At 41.7% G+C, this 19,761-nt stretch overlaps 1 protein-coding gene across 11 annotated transcripts in view; it reads left to right on the top strand.

Moving 5' to 3' along the window:
• AAK1 (AP2 associated kinase 1) overlaps positions 1 to 19,761 on the top strand; it is a 244,600-nt gene that overhangs the window by 41,112 nt on the left and 183,727 nt on the right. For all 11 annotated transcript variants that reach the window (XM_069214196.1, XM_069214193.1, XM_069214195.1 and 8 more), the window contains exons 3-9: positions 2,976 to 3,094; positions 5,202 to 5,310; positions 6,071 to 6,213; positions 9,122 to 9,243; positions 10,965 to 11,046; positions 11,753 to 11,885; positions 17,179 to 17,282. In XM_069214196.1, the coding sequence (XP_069070297.1) occupies positions 2,976 to 3,094; positions 5,202 to 5,310; positions 6,071 to 6,213; positions 9,122 to 9,243; positions 10,965 to 11,046; positions 11,753 to 11,885; positions 17,179 to 17,282 (812 nt within the window). The remainder of the gene's footprint in view (positions 1 to 2,975; positions 3,095 to 5,201; positions 5,311 to 6,070; positions 6,214 to 9,121; positions 9,244 to 10,964; positions 11,047 to 11,752; positions 11,886 to 17,178; positions 17,283 to 19,761) is intronic.

Raw genomic sequence — 19,761 nt, 5'->3', positions numbered from 1 at the left:
TCACGTTCCTACTGCATCCCCTAGTTAGAACTGACTGGTGTCGATTAAGCAGCCCCTCGGGTAGGTTGAGAATTCATTTAGAATATAAGCCATTAACCTCAGAAGTTTTCATATCTTCCAACGTATCTGCGATCATTTTGTAGATTTTTTTGGCTAAAAAATTCGAATCCGTAGATACAGTGGCCCATCTCAAAGCCCACTTGCTATTGGTGAGACCGAAGTCTCCCGAGCGCTTTGAGTTGGCATGCAAAGGATGTTTTCCCACTTGCCCTCTTAAGGTCACCTTAAGTGCACTATGATCACTATCGTGGTGATCTGTAACCTCCATATCTACCAGGCATGGCACCATAGAATGGATGAAAATATATAATTGAAATGGCTTAATTGGTTGAGCCGCTAGAAATTATGAACACCAGCCTGGTCAGACACTGTCCTGCCATACATGCTCTTAAACTTGTACTTTGGAATAAACTCAGTAATTGATTAACAACCATTGACCACCTATAAAAAGATTAAGAGCCAACTGAGGAACACCCCAAAGCACATCTTCTTCCTCTGTTAGGTTAAGAACTGATTTGTGCAGATGTTCGAAGGTCACGTTAACGTTACCCGAAACTATCACTGGGCACCTAGATGGTGAAAGACCAATTACCTCTTCAAGAATAGTAAGGGCGCTAGGTGTCTACTCAACCTACCTATTATGTTATAGACATTGAAAATGTTGAAAGCAGTGCTTAATTTCAGCCGGAAGTTGCTGGTGGGGGGCTCAGGCAATTACTACGAGCAAAAGATGCAAATAAGAAAGACGGAGGAAGAGAAGGTCGGAAAGCCATCACAAAGAGAGAAAGCTGCAAGAGTGAGCTGAAGAGGCAAGGAGTGGCTGTAAATGTATTAAAGAGGCCAGAGATGGCTTTAGTATTACGCTGCCTCTGTATTCTGTGCTGGCACATTTAATTGCAGCGGCCTCGTGTTTCGGAGGAGAACTTTGGGCACCAGCACATTTTTATTTACAGATTAACCTCTGGTTAAAAGATATCCCACCCTTATCAAAAGACACACCCAAAATGTGCAAGGTATTTAACTTGATCCTCCTAACTCTGCAATCTATAGAGTTCTTAACCCAGATAACTAGCCCCCAGCAGCTGAATCCTGATCTATACACAGGCTCTGTACACCAGGTTTCTTGGAATAAACAAACATCTGCTTTATCAATAAAACCCTCCACTCTGGATCAGATATTTTTCGTTTTAAACTGCCAGAATTCCAGGACAGAATGTTTCATTTTCTGTAGTAAATGGAGGAACACGAGATACATTAACAAGAGATGGAACCAGCCAGTGCTTTGATCGTCTCAAGACCTTAGGTATGGCAGAGCTCTGTGCTTTATCTACTGGACAAACACCAGCTTCTAGCTGTGGCACGTGATACTTTAAGCATATTTTCGTTGGTTAGGGGCAGGGAAAACGAACCTTCAAGGCAATAATACTGTCTGTCATAAGTTGGAAACCCTAATTCAACACAGTCCGCCCCCCACCCCCCCTTAGAGAAGCCCAGCATCGGGTTCTAACAATATCCTGGTGAATGACTGTTGGACAATGCCTAACGCTGCCTAACCAATGGATCACTTTGTTTGACAGAGATTCACGGGCTTACCTAGCTCCTTGCTGCAACCTGGGCACATTCTGCATGTAAATGGTACTGCACATTCTTGAACTGTCCTCGTGTGAGTGTTATCACTGCAATAAGAGGAAGGACACTGGTACACTCAGATTGGCTATAGCATATCTGCTTCGTGCACCCCAGCTTATTGTATTGACCAGAATTAGGGTTCACAGTTCTTGTGTGTCCTGAAACAGTTCTCATAGGACAGGTGAGTGAAAAACAGTTTTGATGAGTCAGCCTTTGATGACACACTTAACCTCTGATTTATCAGATGACTGAGGGGTGTCCCAGTCTGGCCTCTTCCGGCTGATGACAGGCGAAGACTGGCCTGGGCTTGACCTGGGGACATCCCATGCTGCGGGAGCTGATGAAGTGCTATGTAGCGCAATGCAGGGATGAAGCGCCTCCCTGTTGCGCTGGGAGGTGGGGCCTGAAGTTCCTTGTGGTCTCAGCAGCAATCCTTCTTTTCTGCGCTGTGGGAGCTGATGACGTGCTATATAGCGCAAAGCAGCAATGAAGCGCCTCCCTCGCATGCTGGAATGTGGGGCCTGAAGTCCGTCATGGCCCTAGCAGCAATCCTCCTTTCCCCCAAAACATTCAAGGGGTTCCTTATCTTAGGGATACCTCCCTCTTCATGTAGTTGAATACACCACATACACTCATTAAGTCATAGCGCTCAGTAATGAGAGTAAGCAACTCCCTACATGGAGAGTCAGCGAGCAATCCTCCCTGCAGGGTGCAGGTAAAAAAGGCCTTCAACCGTGAGTATTAGTCAGTTGGCACCAACTGTTAGACCAGTCATGGCCTGGCCTGGGAACAGTAGTCCCCTAGAGTAAGGCATGCTCCAAGCTCTCAACAGAGTCTGTTGATGAGCAATATCATCTAGAGCACCTGTTGGGGCACTTGTGACAAGTGTTGGCTATATCTCGTTTTGAGTAACAAAATAAAGAGCAGGATGGCACCTGGTTTCTGGCCAAGGTATGTTTTAGGCCACCAAGAGCGATGATGTCCTACTAGAATTCTCTTCAAGCTGCAGGTTTCACCAACATATCCGTAGCTGAGACTCCTTTAACAACCATTAAGAACTGTATAGCTTGTAGTACCACACCTTGGTCAATTTAAGGGTATAAACGTAAGACTATTTTGTTTCAACCCGAAAGGTAGCTTGTTGCTATATCTCACATTTGATCTACATAGTATATTATACCTTCAAACTGACAACCTTAAAAGTGGCTTCATGTAAAAATTGAATGGCATCCATTGTTTTTGTAGATTGTTTACACAGTGGCAAACACTCTCTCTTTATTTTCAAGGGGGCTTCGCCATAGTGTTCTTGGTGCGAACCAGCAATGGCATGCGATGCGCCCTGAAGCGTATGTACGTCAACAACGAACATGATCTGCAGGTGTGCAAGAGGGAAATCCAAATAATGGTAAGCTGCTAATTCCAAAATGTATGGGAGAAAATTGAAAACTTGTACTGTGGTCAGCAATGGGGTGATGGAATTCTAGCTGTGAGCATTTGCAAGGCTTGAGTTTGGCCTGTCCTGACATCCCACATGTGAAGACGCTGCCGGATGCTCTAGTCTAGAGGGAATATTTTTTCGGCTAGTCCAGGCGAGGCAGCTCTGTACCCTGTTACTTCCTATTCCCTTGGCTTCCCCAGTGCTCCAAAGTACGCTGGAAGCCAAAAACCACAATGAAATGGAGCAGTTGAGGTCATAAAAATGTTTTGACAGAACAGCAAATTTGTATTGAGACAAATTGCAAATAGTTATCGATGTCTGGCTGAATACCATATTGTTGACTGATGTTCCAATCATCATTCATTTAGTTATGTAAGCATTCAACTGAAACCTAACTAACATTAGGCATATTCTGGAAAAATAGTTAGTTGCGTACTTCGTCAAAAAGCAAATGGTGAAATATTTGGAAGAAAACTGAATGTTTTGTTGGGTATTCAGTTGAATGCGTAATGATTGTGTTTCACTAATAATACAGTTTCATAAGCAGGTGAAGACCATATTTTGATTAACTATTTAGATGCTTATCACCTTTATCTAAATATTTGTCTCTAATCCAGGCATCTTCAACGAGTAACTCATGAGCTACTGGTAGATCACCAGCTACCTGTAAGTAGCTCTCCTGTGGGCAGCCCAGCATACTAAATTTAAAACTTTTGCTTGGTTGAAATAATATACATATAGCAAAATTGAAAAACATGTATTCAAGACATATTTGCGTGTATTTTCAGAACTCACAAAATTACACTTAGAGAAAAATTGTGGAATTTCCAAAATAAACCTAAAATGATATTTGAGTGATAATCATGTGACACTGGGGAGACTTATACTCATGTTATTAGCTTCATGGCAGGGGCATTGCAGATATTGGTATTATATAATATCCACGTAGAGGCAATCCCAATACAAAAAGCATTTTTACATTATTGCTGGCAACCATGCATGATGCTCTGAGAAAATCACTGCTAAAAATCTTGCATGGGGTGGTCACCAATGTAATCTTCTTCAATGTGGTCACAGTTACAACACCAATAATATCAGTAGCTCGGGATCACTTTCATTCAACATAAGTAGCTCTTATTACAGAAAAGGTGGGAGACCCCAGGTCTAACCCATATTTAGTCATTTATTTACTTAATCTTTCAATAGGTATGCAGCTGAAATCAAACAAACGGTTGGTTAGTTACACTTCCGAAAAAGGAGCCCTATTTTTTTCTTTCTAGAACTAACATTATGCTTTGTAGAAAAGCACATGCTTTATAAATGTAATAAAAATGCTACATGTGCATGTGTGCTCCTACGTTTCATGCATTGCTCTTACATTTATATTCACAGGTTGCACCACATAAGCTACAAAGCCAGAAAATAATAAATTAGGAGCACACAACAGTTTAGATTCAATCCATCTAGTCACATTGGTGCATTGAGATGTTATTACCAAACATGAGTTTAACCCCGCCTCATTGGGGTTTGGATCTAAATCACCATCCAGCAGTACTTTGTGAGGAATTAAAGTGCACTCAATGATTTTTTTTCCTTAACATAAGCCCAGAATCTCTTTTTAAATGAATATGTTTTGACCACTGTTGTTCTTTTTGCAATTTGAGTTGAACAAAGCTAACTGAAAAAAGCAGCTGCTTTAAGTATTCAAATAGGTAGGTTTAAAACTAGAGTGGCAGAACCATATATTAGAAATTTGTCCGAAATTCCAACTGTACGTAAACGTTTGTATCACTCCTAAAGGGAAGCTGCCTTGAATGCTCTGCTTACTGGCTAATTTTAGGGCTAGTAGACAAACGTTTCCTTATCCCGCTTGTATTCAAGAGCATTCAGACAGCTGTATTATCAATGGTGCTTATTGTCTTTTGGTCACGGTTTGCCCCAAACATCTATCTCGATGGAATATATCTAGCAAAGCTCTGTGACATTTGACTTTGATGCCACCACGTGGTTTCAAGTATCGAATGCCTGTGTGTTGCACTCTTTCACAGCTGGAAATATGTCTGTTTTATTATAGAGGGACCTGGTTGGTCACAAGAACATTGTTGGTTACATCGATTCCAGTATCAACTCTGTGAGCAGCGGTGACGTGTGGGAGGTTCTTATCCTGATGGATTACTGCCGTGGTGAGTGTCTTTGTGTCCAGGCAAGACTTGTATACACATTGGGGTGAAATATTTAGGCAATGCATATGTGCCTACTGAAGCCACTGTGCATGGGCAGACCATGCATGGCCACTTATTAGTGTGTATTTCCAGGTATTTGCTATTGGGTGTAGATCCGCACTATTTCTTTCATTTTGTAAAATGGGTGTTTTATGTTGTGCGACTGCTCTCTCATCTGGTGTTTAAGCCTCTGTGCGAGTCCTGTCCCCTCTGAAGCCTACAAGTGACTCCTCGCTCTACTCTGAAGCCTTTGTGACCCCTCATTCCTCTGAAGCTTTTGTGTGATTCCTCCTTCCGCTGAAGCCTGTGTATTGCTTCTTTTGTATCCTCTGAAGTCTGTGTGACTCCATGCCTTTGAAACCTGACTTCGATTCCATTAGAAGCCTGTGTGCAACCACTTCCTCATCTGAAGTTTGTGAGAATCTGGTCTCCTCTGAAGCCTGTGTGTGACTCCTCTCTCATGCCATAAAGCCTGTGTGTGACTCCTCTCTCACCTGAAGTATGTGTGACTGCTGTCCTCTCTGCTGCACAAAAGCATTGCATGTGACTACTGTCCTCTATGTATCAGGTGAACTCGCCCTTACCACTTGCTCCACCCAGCTGTTGTATATGAATAATTGTGTGCGGCTGCTCTGCCACCTTGTACGTGCAAATTCCCTTTGGCAAACCGTTCTCCCTAGCACAGGAAGTCTCCACACACACTCTGAATTCTATCTTGCAGGAGGACAGGTTGTAAACCTGATGAACCAGCGGCTGCAGACCGGCTTCACCGAGAACGAGGTCCTACAGATCTTCTGCGACACCTGCGAGGCAGTGGCTCGACTGCACCAGTGCAAAGTTCCCACTGTTCACCGTGACCTCAAGGTAAACTGCAGCCCACCTTCTACATACTTCACAGTACCCACACAGGGTCACAGCTCTACATCATTGTGGCCAAAATGGCTCACATTGATGCAGTTGTTGGGTATAGTTCTCCCTTAATATCTACTTTGGTGGTTGTGTTTAAGTGTTGACTGATGGATGTTTCAGATCAGCTGAGGACTGCATGATAGAGGCCCAGTGGAAGCACAAGCCTCCTCTGATGCCATTTATTTAAATTTAGGTCTGACTTGACAGTGCAGCTGTGTGCAGACCCATTGTTACCAACTCTTTAAAATATGCCTAGAGTGGACTTTGTATCCGTCGAGTACTATTCTCTTGCTGCATGCTATTCGCTGTTTGGTGTATCATTCTGCTGCCAATGAAGTGCTTGCTTTGCAAAGTATGAGAGACTGTTGTGAATATCAAATCGTGACACATTAAATTCTTGATCTCATACATGTATTCTATTTAGAAAGCAATCATTTTTTTCAGTGAAACGGACATTTGTAATGTTGAGACTCCAAATGCAGGCCAGACCTATTGACTTTGCCAATATTTATATTTTATTGAGACTGTATTTAAACCGTGAACCTTTCACCAGAGGGCAGAGACGCACTGTATCTAGTAATAGGAGGCCTAGCCAACAAATGAAGCTACAGGGACCAGCAGTTACATTTACTGAGGGCCAGATGTACAAAGGCTCTTACTGCTCGCGAACAGCACATCAGACCGTTTGACAGGTAAAATGCCTTTTGGCATGCACCATCCACATTTTCCAAGTCAGTAACTGGTTACTGACTCACAAAATGTGTTTGCGACTTAGGGGCGTGCCAAGGGCGTCCCTTCCTCATAGCCAGTCGCAGGGGTATGTAAGATTGTTTTGCGACCATGAATGCAGTTGTAAAACAATCGCAGTTACCACCAACTTCAGGTTCAGCCCATTCACACGGGACCCCTTCCCCTTTGTGAAGGGCAGCAAAAATGTTTTTTCAGAGCAGGAAGTGGTCCCATGGACCACTTCCTGCTCTGAAAAAAAACAGAAAGAAAACGTAATTTTTTTGCTTGAAATTCTCCCATTTTTCTTTAAATAAAAAATAAATGCTTTATTTAAAAAGTAGTCGCATACATGATAGTCTGCTGTCCCCGGCAGGCCACCAACTCTGTGAGTGCGGCCAAAACCAATGGGGTCGCAAATCGCGACCTACCTCATGAATATTAATGAGGTAGGTCTTTGCAACCCCATTGGGAATCGCTAAATGTGTCTGAGACATATTAGTACATTGAATTTTGCGAGTCTCTAATTGTGACTCGCAAAAAGTCGCAATTAGAGACTTACAAAATGAAATGGTCATATATCTGCCCCTTAATGTCCTGAGAATAAAAAATACTTGTAAATACAGAGGAAATGAGCAACATAGGATCCAGCGTGGTTATGCAGTGAAGTGATTGTAGATGACTTGTATCACCTATAAATCTTGTTTTGTATCTAGCTGTCAACGCGCTGGTAGATGTTTCACCGTTAACTGTAGTTGTTTTGATTGCTTTCTCACAAGATAGCCTTTTGATGAAGCCATACCTCACAGCTGAGGTAAGCAAGATGTTTTTCCGCCTAGCTAGGAATCGGAGTTCTTTCACTTAAGAGCGTCCGCCTGTCGACAGCGAACCTCCATCTACTCTTAGCTCAAAAATTGGTGGCAGGGAGGCCTGCGTGGTACCTCAAAGGTTACTTTTATTGCTCATATTGTTTGCAGTTCCCAACACTCCTGCCCATTTTCAAAGGTGTTTGAGTAGGAACTCATAGTCCACAGTATCCTTAGCACAGAACAGCTCAAGTAGGATGAGGGATAATTGGCTGATAATGTCCAGGAGGTCTTTGTGGGTTAACTTTATTTTGACCATATGCTTGGAAGGTTGGTTGTTGGCTCCAGCAAAAAGATGTAGAGCCCAATTCTCAAAGTTTTCTTCCATGAGTTGGTTTGACTTTGGGTAGTTCCAGAATAAGTCAAGACCGAGCTACATCTACTTGTAGAAAAGCTTTGTGAATCAAGTGGCATATGTCTACCTGTTGATGAGTGCTCACTGACATCCTGTAACAAAAAAGATCTAGTTTAATTCTCTGCTCATTACGTAAATCTCTTCCTCTCAAACCTTCTAGGTGTGCTATTTGATCCAGGTTTCCCTTCAACCTTCTATGTGTTGTTGCTCTGCCTCTAAATATTTCCTAACTGCAGTTTTTGTCATTTGTAAAACTTTGCGGACTTGCTTAATAATAAGTAGCCATGGCTCAGTGGCGATTAGCATGCACCCAACATCCATCCATGCTTTGATTATGTGAAATCCTTTCATTTAAAGGTACCAGGGGTTGAGGTGTGGAGATGATCACAGGAATGTGTAATATCTCCTGTCATATTCCCTATTTAGGTAACACACCATGTTCTCGTGATGGACTGTTTTTTTCCACCTTTGCGCTTCACTAATCTCAATGCATTTAAGGAACATCACACCACAGATGCCCAAACAAGTCAAAGTGTGTCTCCAGTTGATTAACAACTTTGAGAGATGCTAACTGCCAGTTAATAGTCATCATGACTAATATGGAATCAGTTTTATGCTTTTGACATTTTTCGGAGCTTTCATTTGGAATTGCTTAAGTTAACAAGTGGGATTGCTTCATTGAGGATTACATACAACACTGTTTGCCTATGACTTGAGTAGGGATGTTTTCGTCAGTAAACGGCTGCTGGATGTTGTTTGGTGTGTGCGTGATCATGAAGAATTAATCTTTTTAAAGTAATTTGTTTGTTAATCACCACCTATCAAAATGTAATTGTATTTTCTTCTGCTGAGATGCTTTAAAAGAAAAAAGGTGTCTATTTGTAAGAATAAGTTTAATTCTGCTTTCTTTTTGTAGGTTGAAAACATCCTGTTGCATGATCGTGGTCACTATGTGCTCTGCGATTTCGGCAGTGCTACCAACAAGTTTCAGAATCCTCAGGCGGAAGGAGTCAATGCAGTTGAAGAAGAAATCAAGAAGTGCGTCCCTCACCTTACCAGAAATTCTACTAGGAAGATCAGGGATGCTGTAGAGGAAAATAGGGACAGGACGATGGCCTGCTATGATTTGGTGGATCCAGTAAATGGTTGAGTTCATGAGGGACCAGGGACACCATGTTATAAAACGTTGTTTGTTTTTCAAGTCCTGAAGCATACTTAGAGATGTGTAAGAACAAAACTAGGGTGAGGGGTGCTGTTATGGGATTTGCCCCACTAAAACCTTGATGTATCAGATTCAGGCGGCATTAGGAACTCTGGCGGTGGGATTACTTGATATTACATTTTAGGATCCAGAGGGGGTAATAAGTAATACCAGCCTAGTTCCCTTGATCATTCTTTGTTTTCTTCCCAATACATCACCTACTTACTCAGTTTACCTTCAGCATGTGGAGTTTCTGTGCAAAATACTCTGGTTCCATGGAACTCCTAATTCTGATGGATCAGATAACACCTTTTACTGGCCTAATCAGAATTAAGAGGATATTCGTGATGAGGCCATAATTTTAAACTTCTCTTGTCAGAGAGGACAAAAAACTTTTTTTTATTCCAGTCTGCTTTATATTCCCTTGGTATTATTGTGTTTGTTTGGGTAGGGGATAAATCTTGAATTTTAAAAATCTTGGGTTTAAAAAAAATCTGGAAACTTAAAATAAAGAAGCAAATCATTTGAACGGCACAGGTAAATGTTATGGGTTATGATTATGGCCACGTTGAGGTACAGCATAAGAAAATGGTTAAAGTTAAAAAAAAGAAAGGGTTAAGAGAAAGAAGCATTACAGGAAGATGAACAGTGTACTGCATACATTAAAAAAGGAAAGCTCTGGTATTAATCTGTAATTGCCTGAGAAAAAAATATTGCCAGAATCCAATATTCATGTCACAACAATAAAAAAGAATCTGAATCCAAGATTAATCACCCCAAAAATTAAGCATCTGTGATTAACCTCAAGGGATCTGATTCACAAGAGCATTTCTGAGTATCAAGTCTGATACTGCAGGAGTCCTTGTTTACATCCTTTTACATGCCTTTGTAAATTTGCCACGAACCGTCAAGTTCCCTGTTCGTGAAATTTCAAAGAGTACAGTGTATTCCTTTGTATTTGTACTAATTGTATATCAGTATACCCTGCACATTCCCATTTCGTTCACATATTATGTGTCTTGAAGCCAATTTACAAAAGCATGTACGAGGATGTAAAATAGATCGACGGGGGGCACTACTTTTTCTTTTAATCCAAAATGACTTTGTGACGAGGTCCATATCTGATTAACCATTGTGAGGAAAACACGTGGAACCTTTTGGCACACAATCTAGAAACATGAAAAAGAAATTAGAGCAGGACAAAATGCTTAGCTATGGTCTTTGGCTCAACAGTGTGATGTGTGAAATGTGGTCTGTGTGTAAACTGGTGGGCAGCTAAGAAGTTCCATTTTAAAAAGCTTTTGGGGCCTAATGAGTTTTTTTAGATATGGAGTTGGACATTATGTAGGATGAACAGGTAAGGAGCATGGCCTACACAAACCCTTGCAGTCTGTTTCTGTCCTCATTTTCTGTAGTTCGTTGTCTGACTGACCTGTGTAATGACTGGTTGGTGACGAAGCACCATCTGGTATATTCTACCTGCTTGGTTGTCTTGGATGAGTTGGTAAAGTCAGGGAATTTGTACTCTTCCAACCTTTGATGCAGCTTCTTTTTGCAGGTACACCACTTTGTCATATCGTGCTCCTGAAATGGTAAACCTCTACAGTGGCAAAGTTATCACAACCAAGGCTGATATCTGGGTATGTACACTCTGGTGCCCTGTTGGGAGTTCAGCAAGTGTTAGTTCATCCTCAATTAAGAATAACTCGCTACTGCTGGTGCTTCAGCACATTTTTTGACAACTTCAATCTCAAATTATTTATATTAATCTTTGGTTTTCCCTTTAACGACTGATGACTGATTCAAAAGAGCCCTATGAGTCCTCAGCCATGATCATATTTTGACTGTCTGTTGACGTTGTTGATGTAACTTTGTTTATCTGCCTTGCCCTTCATCATTGGCATACTCTGGCCACCGAGTGTCACTGGCATCTGCCTTTTCACTCCCATTGCAAAGATCTACATTATCTATGCGCAGTAGTATAGAGCGGGACATATTGGAGCAGCGGGTGATAATAGAGGAGTAAGTGATGACCTGAATGCCACTTTTACGGTTGCTAGGAACCTTAGTGCTGCCCAAATGAAATAGACAGTGTAATGGATTGGCTCGAACCTCATTTGCTGCATGACCGCTTATATGAGATTAAAGTCTCTCTTTCTCCAGCCCTCCAGTTGGCCTTGTTACATGATTCATTGAACATATTTTATGCGGTATGGGTGGGGCTTTTTACAAATGTTAGCAAGTCTGCTTCCCGCACTACTTTTTGTCATCCATACCCCTTCCCCATACTCAGCTGTATTTGATATCTATAATCTTGATATTGGTTCTTGTTTTTTCTCTCCTCAGGCGCTTGGGTGCCTTCTTTACAAGCTGTGTTATTTCACGTTACCATTCGGGGAGAGCCAAGTGGCAATCTGTGATGGGAATTTCACCATTCCAGACAACTCGCGCTACTCCCACAACATGCACTGCCTCATTCGTAAGTTGGGTTATATGCCCTTTCTGATCCTGCAGGAACTCAGCAGCCCACTAAGTTGGGGGAGGGCGGAGGCGGGTGGTAGTGATGATCTTTAAAACTTTAAAAGGGGCGTCTTCTTACAGAGTCACAACTTTCACAGGAGGTGGGTGAGTGGCCAAGGAGCTCCTTAACAGGGGGTTATTAGCAGCTAGTGGAGGCCCTGCCTTCACTGGAAGTCATGAACCAGCAGACTAATGCATCCCTTTCTGTTAACAGTTGTCGGATTAATGGTTAAAGCCTCTTTCTCTTTGATTTAGCTTGCTTAGACAGTAATGCTTTATTTTGCGTGTTTGTAGCTGGGTTTGAGGCTTGTGACTTCTTTAGTAAGGATGAGTCAGATAGCTGTTCACATGGCTCGTGAGGATAGATGATGTGGAAGAAGGTAAGGCTTTCTATTCCCCTCGTTGGACGACTTTGAAGCTAGTGTACTTTTCTTCTAGGTGTAGATGGGCTGGATGCTGGTGTCTCGTTCCCTTCGGTATGGAGTATCTATTATTTTAATTTGTTTGTTTATTTATCTATTTATTTATTTATTATTATTATTATTATACAGCAAGTCAACACCTGGGGGATTTAGGCACTTAGCATCTAACAAGGGGCAGTGGCTCCTTTAGCCTTGATATTGAGGAGGTAGAAACGTGGTCCTGGTTAAAGGTGAATTGTAAGCTAATATAGGTTATTCTTTGGATATTTAATGATTACAAGCTGGTGATTCTTTTCATTTGGGTCTAGGTCAGTTAGAGTCTAGTGCCTCTTTTCCCTGGATATGGAATGGAATTCAAGAACTGTGCTTCTTGTTCCTTAGTCCATCTAGACTTTAAAGCTGGTGCCTCCTTTTCCCTAACCCTAAACCCTTACCTCCCCTCTAGAGCTAACCCACACCCTATATCTAGTACACCATTACCCCTTACTCTATCCTCTGACTTATCTTAAAGCAAGCCTCAGCACTAGCCCTAATGCAAGTCCTATCCCTAACCCACATCTGAACCGTTTTGCATTTTGTACTTTTTTCAGACTTCTGTTTTTTTCATTCATTGAGTTTTCAAACCATTTTTTCCCAATAATAACGTTAAAGCCTTTGGTCTTTCACGCTCTCAAGTGAATCTTGGCCTTGTTATTCAACCATTCAGCATTAGGAACACAGTGATTTGAATGAGACTGATAAAACACATTGCTTCACGCAACATTGCTTATAAATTCACACTTGAGAGATCTGACTGTAGCTTAAAGAAGAACGTCCAGGGACAAGTCAAACTTCTGACAAACGAGAGATGGTAGACTGAGAAAGTATAGCACTGCAGTTGTATAGAAGAAATATAAATCATGATCTCATTTTCAATACTGAAAAGTATCTCAACAAAACAAAGAATTTAAACAAGAAAGGAAATGTTACTACCACAATTGGAGAATACCTAGGGGTAAAAATTATTTGTAAAAGTGTACAACTTGGATCAGGCAGGGACAGAGGAATCGATACACTACATGAAGGCAGCACATGTAAGACACTACGAAAAAGTAACCAGGGCTCAGAGAAAGTGATCATAGTTTGCTAGTAAAAGAGCACAGATTCTTATTGGGAGTTTTTACAGCAAAGAAGCACAGATTTTGACCTGGATTTCTTGCACAAATAGCACAGCCACAGAGCAAGATTTGCTCCCAGCACAGCACGGTTTCGATAGGATAGCATAGAATTTGACAAGGCTAACAAGTGTAATACAGCACAAGCATCTTTAGAAAGCCAACACATTGTCAAAGCTAGTACATCTCACTTTGAAAGCCAATAGCGAACCTTTTGGCTTTGCCAGTGCTTGGTTTCAGTGCTGAACAACATTGACAAAAAAGTTTAAAGAAAAGAAAGATGCCACAGTATACTGATGGATGTGCATGCATGCTTGCATGTGTATGCCTTATTTACCATTCCAAGATTGTGGACACCCATCTTAAAGCTTGAAATTAGAAAACAAAAGGTGCTCACATAATTGAGAAAGAAGAAGCTTGGGCGCATAATGCAGCTGCCAAACCCTCCCACAAAAAGTGATGAGCAGCAGGGGAGCAAAAGAAGTTTGGGTGGTAGGGAGGATTAAGTGAATGAGAACAGGCAGCCCAGAGAAGTGGGAGGATGGAGGAATAAAAAATCCACAAAGAAAAGCAGAACCGGAGAGAGAAAGGAAGTGATGGGCGGAGGGGAACAGCACAGAGAGCAAAGGGTATTTAAATTTGAAGGGGGTGCAACATGGGAGAGAGCAAAACAAAACATATGCACACCCATGAATTACTGAAAAAAGGTAATTCACAGATGTCATGTGGAAGGATCAAAGTCATCCAATAAAAAAAGTGAAATGAAGTTATGCTGCAGGGAAGGACAAACACAAGAGGATGGAAAGCCATTGAATAAGAAATGAGCAAATAAGATTGCCAAGAATGCCCGCCAATGATTAACAATAGAATGACAAAACTAAACTTTCAGTATTCAAATAGTACACAATATGAGTACTGTATCAATACTCAAATGGTTTACAACAGATAAAAGCTGCCTGTAGGCAAGACCTCACAAAGGGAATCGCTAGAGACGGCGTGTGGTGATTAAGCTAAACAATGACAATGGCAAATAGCCAGGTCAATGAGAACTGGGCAGACGGAGAAAAGCCTGAAGGTAGGATATATCAATAGTACTTCAGTTTGTCCCATGTGCGTCATGGGAAGCACAGGATCAAAACTATTGAGAAGCTGTCCAGAAATAATATAGGGTTCCCTATGAAGGTGGTTTTAGCAAAGATACTGGTTAGTGGAATAGCAACTCTCACCATTGAAACTGTTGTAGGATTGCTTGCTTGATGCAAATTGAAGGAGGAATAGTTTTAAAATGCCCACTATCCTGGTCTGTGTTTTGCAACACAGGCTGTTTCCATCCCCTCCTCCAGCAAAAGACCTCAGACAATGTGAATGGAGTAATGGCTGTGGGTACTGTAGTTCACAGAGAGGTTTTTCTTGAGTTTCTGTTCTTTTGAACCAGCAATGTGTTAACCTCATCAAGGAATGGAATTGATTTGTTTCAGGTATTGCACCATAAAGTGTACAAACTTGACAGTGTAGTTGTAAACTAGGTTTTGGTAGGAATTTTGGGCTTCAGAAGATCCAGGAGTAGTGCCGCCTGGTCAGAGAATGGTAGATTATAGGCTTGACACCTCCACATATGGATGAATCCTTTTTCTAGCTGAATAAAGATTGCCTTCAGTTTAGTTCTCATGGGTAAAGCATGGGCAGAAGTCACTGCAGTGTATAGTTTTACAAATCTAGTCTCACCCTAAAAAAACATTTTCCCATGGTAGTCCTAGCTTAGCCATGTTATTCAGTGCTTTTCCATTACAGTTGGGTTAGGTGCCATCTAGTGGATGGTCTATCTGAGGGGTTCTATAATTATTTTCTTTTCTTTGAAAAAAAAATCACTAGCCTTCAATCAATAATGAGCAAAGTGACTGGTCAAGTTTAGTGCTTGCTGCTGACATCCAGCGTGACTATACAAGTCATGAATTGAGTTCTCAGAAAGGCCAAATCAAACTTTCAACATTCATAGGTTGATGAATTGAGAATAATTTTAATGTGTATTTATAACATTGTATTTGTATTAAATTGTATTTAATTTAATTAATTTACAGAGACCAGGGTTAATTAGAGTACTTAGAAACTGCAAACATGTAGAATAGTCATTCTTTATGAGAGAACTGGTTCAGCCTCTCCATGATGTTTGTTTTGTGTTATCTTATTTTCCTTTGCCACTGACTGGGTTTCTGAACCCCAATCCAGTCTCTTGATAGTCCCCACCCTTGTGAACCTCAGAGAAGAGTTTGACTGGTATTTTATCTTATTAAGCATTTTCCTGGATGGCTGGAGCCATTGGAGCTGACTTTAAGACCCAGGTCCGCTGCCTCTGTTGTTTTCTCCAGTTCCATGGGGTTTATGGCAGTAGGAACATCATAGGTGACAAGAGAGAGAAAAAGAAAGAAGATAATAAGAAAAAGCGAAGCTGTTTGGAAAATCTCTGCCAAGTTCCCAGTCCATCCCTGCCTAGAGGGCTATGGTGTGGCCCTGGTTTTGTCGAGTCTCCAATTGAACAAGAGGGTTGAGACATAAGATTGGGGTTTGTCTGACTGTTCATAAGACTAAGCCCTATGCCGTTAAACAAAATCTCCATAAGACAAGAATTCAAGCATTATGGTTCAATTCACAATTAAGGTATCTCAATCAAAATATGCAAGAAGATTGACATAGCCATATTTAAAGCAAGTAACAGCCTGAACCAAAGTATATTTCATCAAGGGGACCAATATAGAACCTGCCTCAATAGAAAGACCAAGAAAGTCTTAATATAAATTAGCAGACAGACCTAGTTTCTGCTTTCTAAGCAAGTGCCAAACGGTCTAGTGCATATCCCCTTCATAACATCATTCAGGCTCCTCACTGCCAATTCAAGCTGCTCACCCTCGCATTCAAGGCCCGCCACAACATTAGGCCTGCCTACCTCATTCACGCCTTCACTTCTACCAACCCACCAAACAACTGCGACCTCTCTCTCTTTCTTTCTCTCTCTTTCTCTCTCTTTCTCTCTCTTTCTCTCTCTCTCTCTCTTTCTCTCTCTCTCTCTCTTTCTCTCTCTTTCTCTCTCTTTCTCTCTCTTTCTCTTTCTCTCTTTCTCTCTTTCTTCTCTCTCTCTCTCTCTCTCTCTCTCTCTCTCTCTCTCTCTCTCTCTCTCTCTCGTTCAAGCAAAATTGATATATTCAATCATATACAATTAGAAACATCTACTTTTAGCCATAATTACTAAGGTGTGCAGTGGAAATGGCCAGTGCATTTATGTGATAAAACAGATGGTAACACTTTTAGTGAATGAAAGGCAATTTTGTTTAAGCCTAGGAAAAGAACTTTGAAAATTACAAATACAGGAACATTCTGAACATAGCTTCCTTCAGAGGAGCACACATTCATCAAATTAGATTTCATGAATTAAACATCACCACAAATTAGGTCTCTATTTTGCTGATTTTCTGAAATGGAAACTCACACATAGAAACACATGCACGTGGAGAGTGTTTGTTCACTTAAAACAAAAATGCACTTTTCTTCTGCAAATGTGAAATGTCAGTGCAAGTTGTTTGAAGCCTAGTTAGGTTAACGTATACACATTTAAAGAATCATTTTCTAAGTATTAAAACCACTCTCACAGTAGCGGGCATTGACTGGTTCTTTCGTTCTACAGGGTATATGCTGGAACCAGATTCCGATATCAGGCCGGATATCTTCCTGGTCTCTTACTTTGCCTTTAAGATGGCTAAGCGTGAGTGCCCAGTGCTGAACGTGCAGGTATGTGAATGTGCAAGCCAAGTTGAAGATGTAAAGACCTACCTGTTGGGCAAAGTTGACTTATTATGGTCATAGTATGCCTTGTCAGTATCTGAGAATCGTGAATGGCAATTGTGCCTAACCTGATACATTAATTGTATTATTATATTTACAATTTTTGTATGTTGATCCGTTTATCTCTCTGCCAAATACATTTCTGAAATTGACATTTTTTATAATGAAAGATGTGACCTCTTGTCAGTGTGTCCATGCTCCCCTCGGACCTTGCCCCGTGAGTTTCCCCTGCCGCCCGATTAGTTTTTAAAATTAAGAACATTATTCTCCATTTACCAAAAAGTGGCAATTGCTCCCGGAAAACTAGGTCTTGATTCACACTGTTAGCAGTCTGGATTTCAATAAATATAGGTGCCACAACTGTAGAAAATCTGCATGATCTACAGGTTTATCCACAGTCTTAATAGCTTGAGTGTAGGAAAGTGCATGTTCAAAGTTAGGCGATAGATTCAATTTCTTCTTTATTTTTGCACAATTTATACTAGTTGAAGTTTTCAAATATAAAGGATTTTAAAGTTAAAATCTTTCCTGATTATTTTGGATGCTGGTTTTATATGAATGTATTTCAAGATTTTCCATCTCATTGTCAGGAAGACCTTTCACATTCCCTTCTCGAAGTACAAAAACTGCTGTTGCCATTTCCCAAAAAGCAGTAAAACCTTCTTTGGAGTGTGTGACCCAGCACCTGCATTAGAAGAACCCCTGCTGGGCCTGTTGGCACGAACGGTCACAATAGTGTGCTAAATTGCCACAAATGACTTAAAGAAGGCAAACTGTAATGTTAAAGGCATATGTGGCTGTAGATACACATGCTTAGCATAATCCTCCCATCTCGTGTTGGGTTTGGATGTGTGTACGTTGTTTTTCTTCAAAGAAAATCTTTTGAGTCATGAGGCAGTGTGACTCCTCCTCTTGCTTGTAATGTGCATGGTCATGAACTCCATTGTTACGTTTTTTTTTTTCTTTCTACCACCTGGTTCTGACGTGCTCTTCTGCGCTGGTTCGACACCGTCATGCTGTGCTTTCTTGTTTCATACCTGCTTTCCATTGGTGGTGGTGTTGATTGTGGTCCTCTCGCTCTATTCTGTTCGGTTTGCTGACTTTTCGTTGCAGTGACTCATCAACCGTGGCCTGGTGTGGACCCTCATTCCATTCGTAAGCATTCTATCCCCACCCCCACCCCCATCCCCAACACCATGTCCACTCAGGGATGGAACCGACACCCTTTGGTTTCTGTCCTCTGTGTCCTGTAAGTATTCTGGCACCAATGTCTACCAAGTCTGTGTTCTGTGCCCCTTCCTTGAACACAGCGAGGACAGGTGTGAGGTGAGATCCAAGAAGATTTCACACAATCATCAGGCTCGACGCCTTGAAACATCTTGAAGGAGCGTGGACGATTCACCAGAGCTGTTTGGACCTAAGGACATCCAAGAAGAACACCACACACAGATGTCTGCTGCAGACGAAGGGACCTTCTCCCCCAACGACAGCTCCCACTCAGAAATTGAGATGCAAGATCTGCTTCCTGCTCAACCAGCTATGAATTCCATGCCCCACCACCTCGACATTGTCACCAGCAAAACACCACAAAGGGTTGACTTCCTGTTCAAGACCAGCCTACACACATTGCCAGGCCAACACTGCCTTTGGGCTGCGGTCAGCACTGACTGTCCTCATTGGGCACGCCCAGCCCTAGCTTGGTGCCAAAAGACCACTTGGGGACAACCACAAATAGACCTGTTTGCCACACCAGTAAACGCCAAATGCCCAAACTTCGCCTCCAGGTTTCCACAACCACAGTCCAAGGGCCACAGACTATTGATGAGTTGGTCAGGGTATTTGCTAGCACTTTTTCACCTCTTCCTCTGCTTCCATTTGTGGTTCGCAGGCTTAAGCAGACATCTCTCATCTGCATCCTAGTTGCTCCCATGTGAGCACAACCACCATGGTTCACCACACTCCTCAAACTGTCAGTAGTTCCCCATGAAGCACTGCCGAACAGGCAGGATCTTCTCACGCAGAACCATGGAGAAATCAGACATTCGGACCCCATAGCCCTCAACCTTGTGATGTGGCCCCTGAAGTCCTAGAATTTGGTTACCTCAGTCTCTCACACCAGTGTATGGACATTCTTGAAGAGACATGCAGGCCAACTACTTGGGCCTGTTGTGTTGCTAAATAGAAAATATTTGTTCACTGTTGTCATTCCAAACACATTGATTCCTCAGCAGTCAAGGTTTACAAAATTGTCTGCTACTTATTTCATTTGCACACCTCTGGTTTAGCCTGTACATCTATAAGGCTACACCTAGCTGCAGTAGCCACATACCTACAACATAGGCAACATACTTCCCTATTCAGAATTTCAGTCATCAAAGCCTTCTTGGAAGGTGTTGAGTCATTCTTCCTCAGGTGCTACCAGCTC

Source organism: Pleurodeles waltl, chromosome 11 (assembly GCF_031143425.1).
Source record: "Pleurodeles waltl isolate 20211129_DDA chromosome 11, aPleWal1.hap1.20221129, whole genome shotgun sequence".
Lineage (NCBI taxonomy): Eukaryota > Metazoa > Chordata > Amphibia > Caudata > Salamandridae > Pleurodeles > Pleurodeles waltl.
The sequence above is the reverse complement of the archived record's forward strand: the minus strand, read 5'-3'. Positions and strand labels throughout refer to the sequence as shown.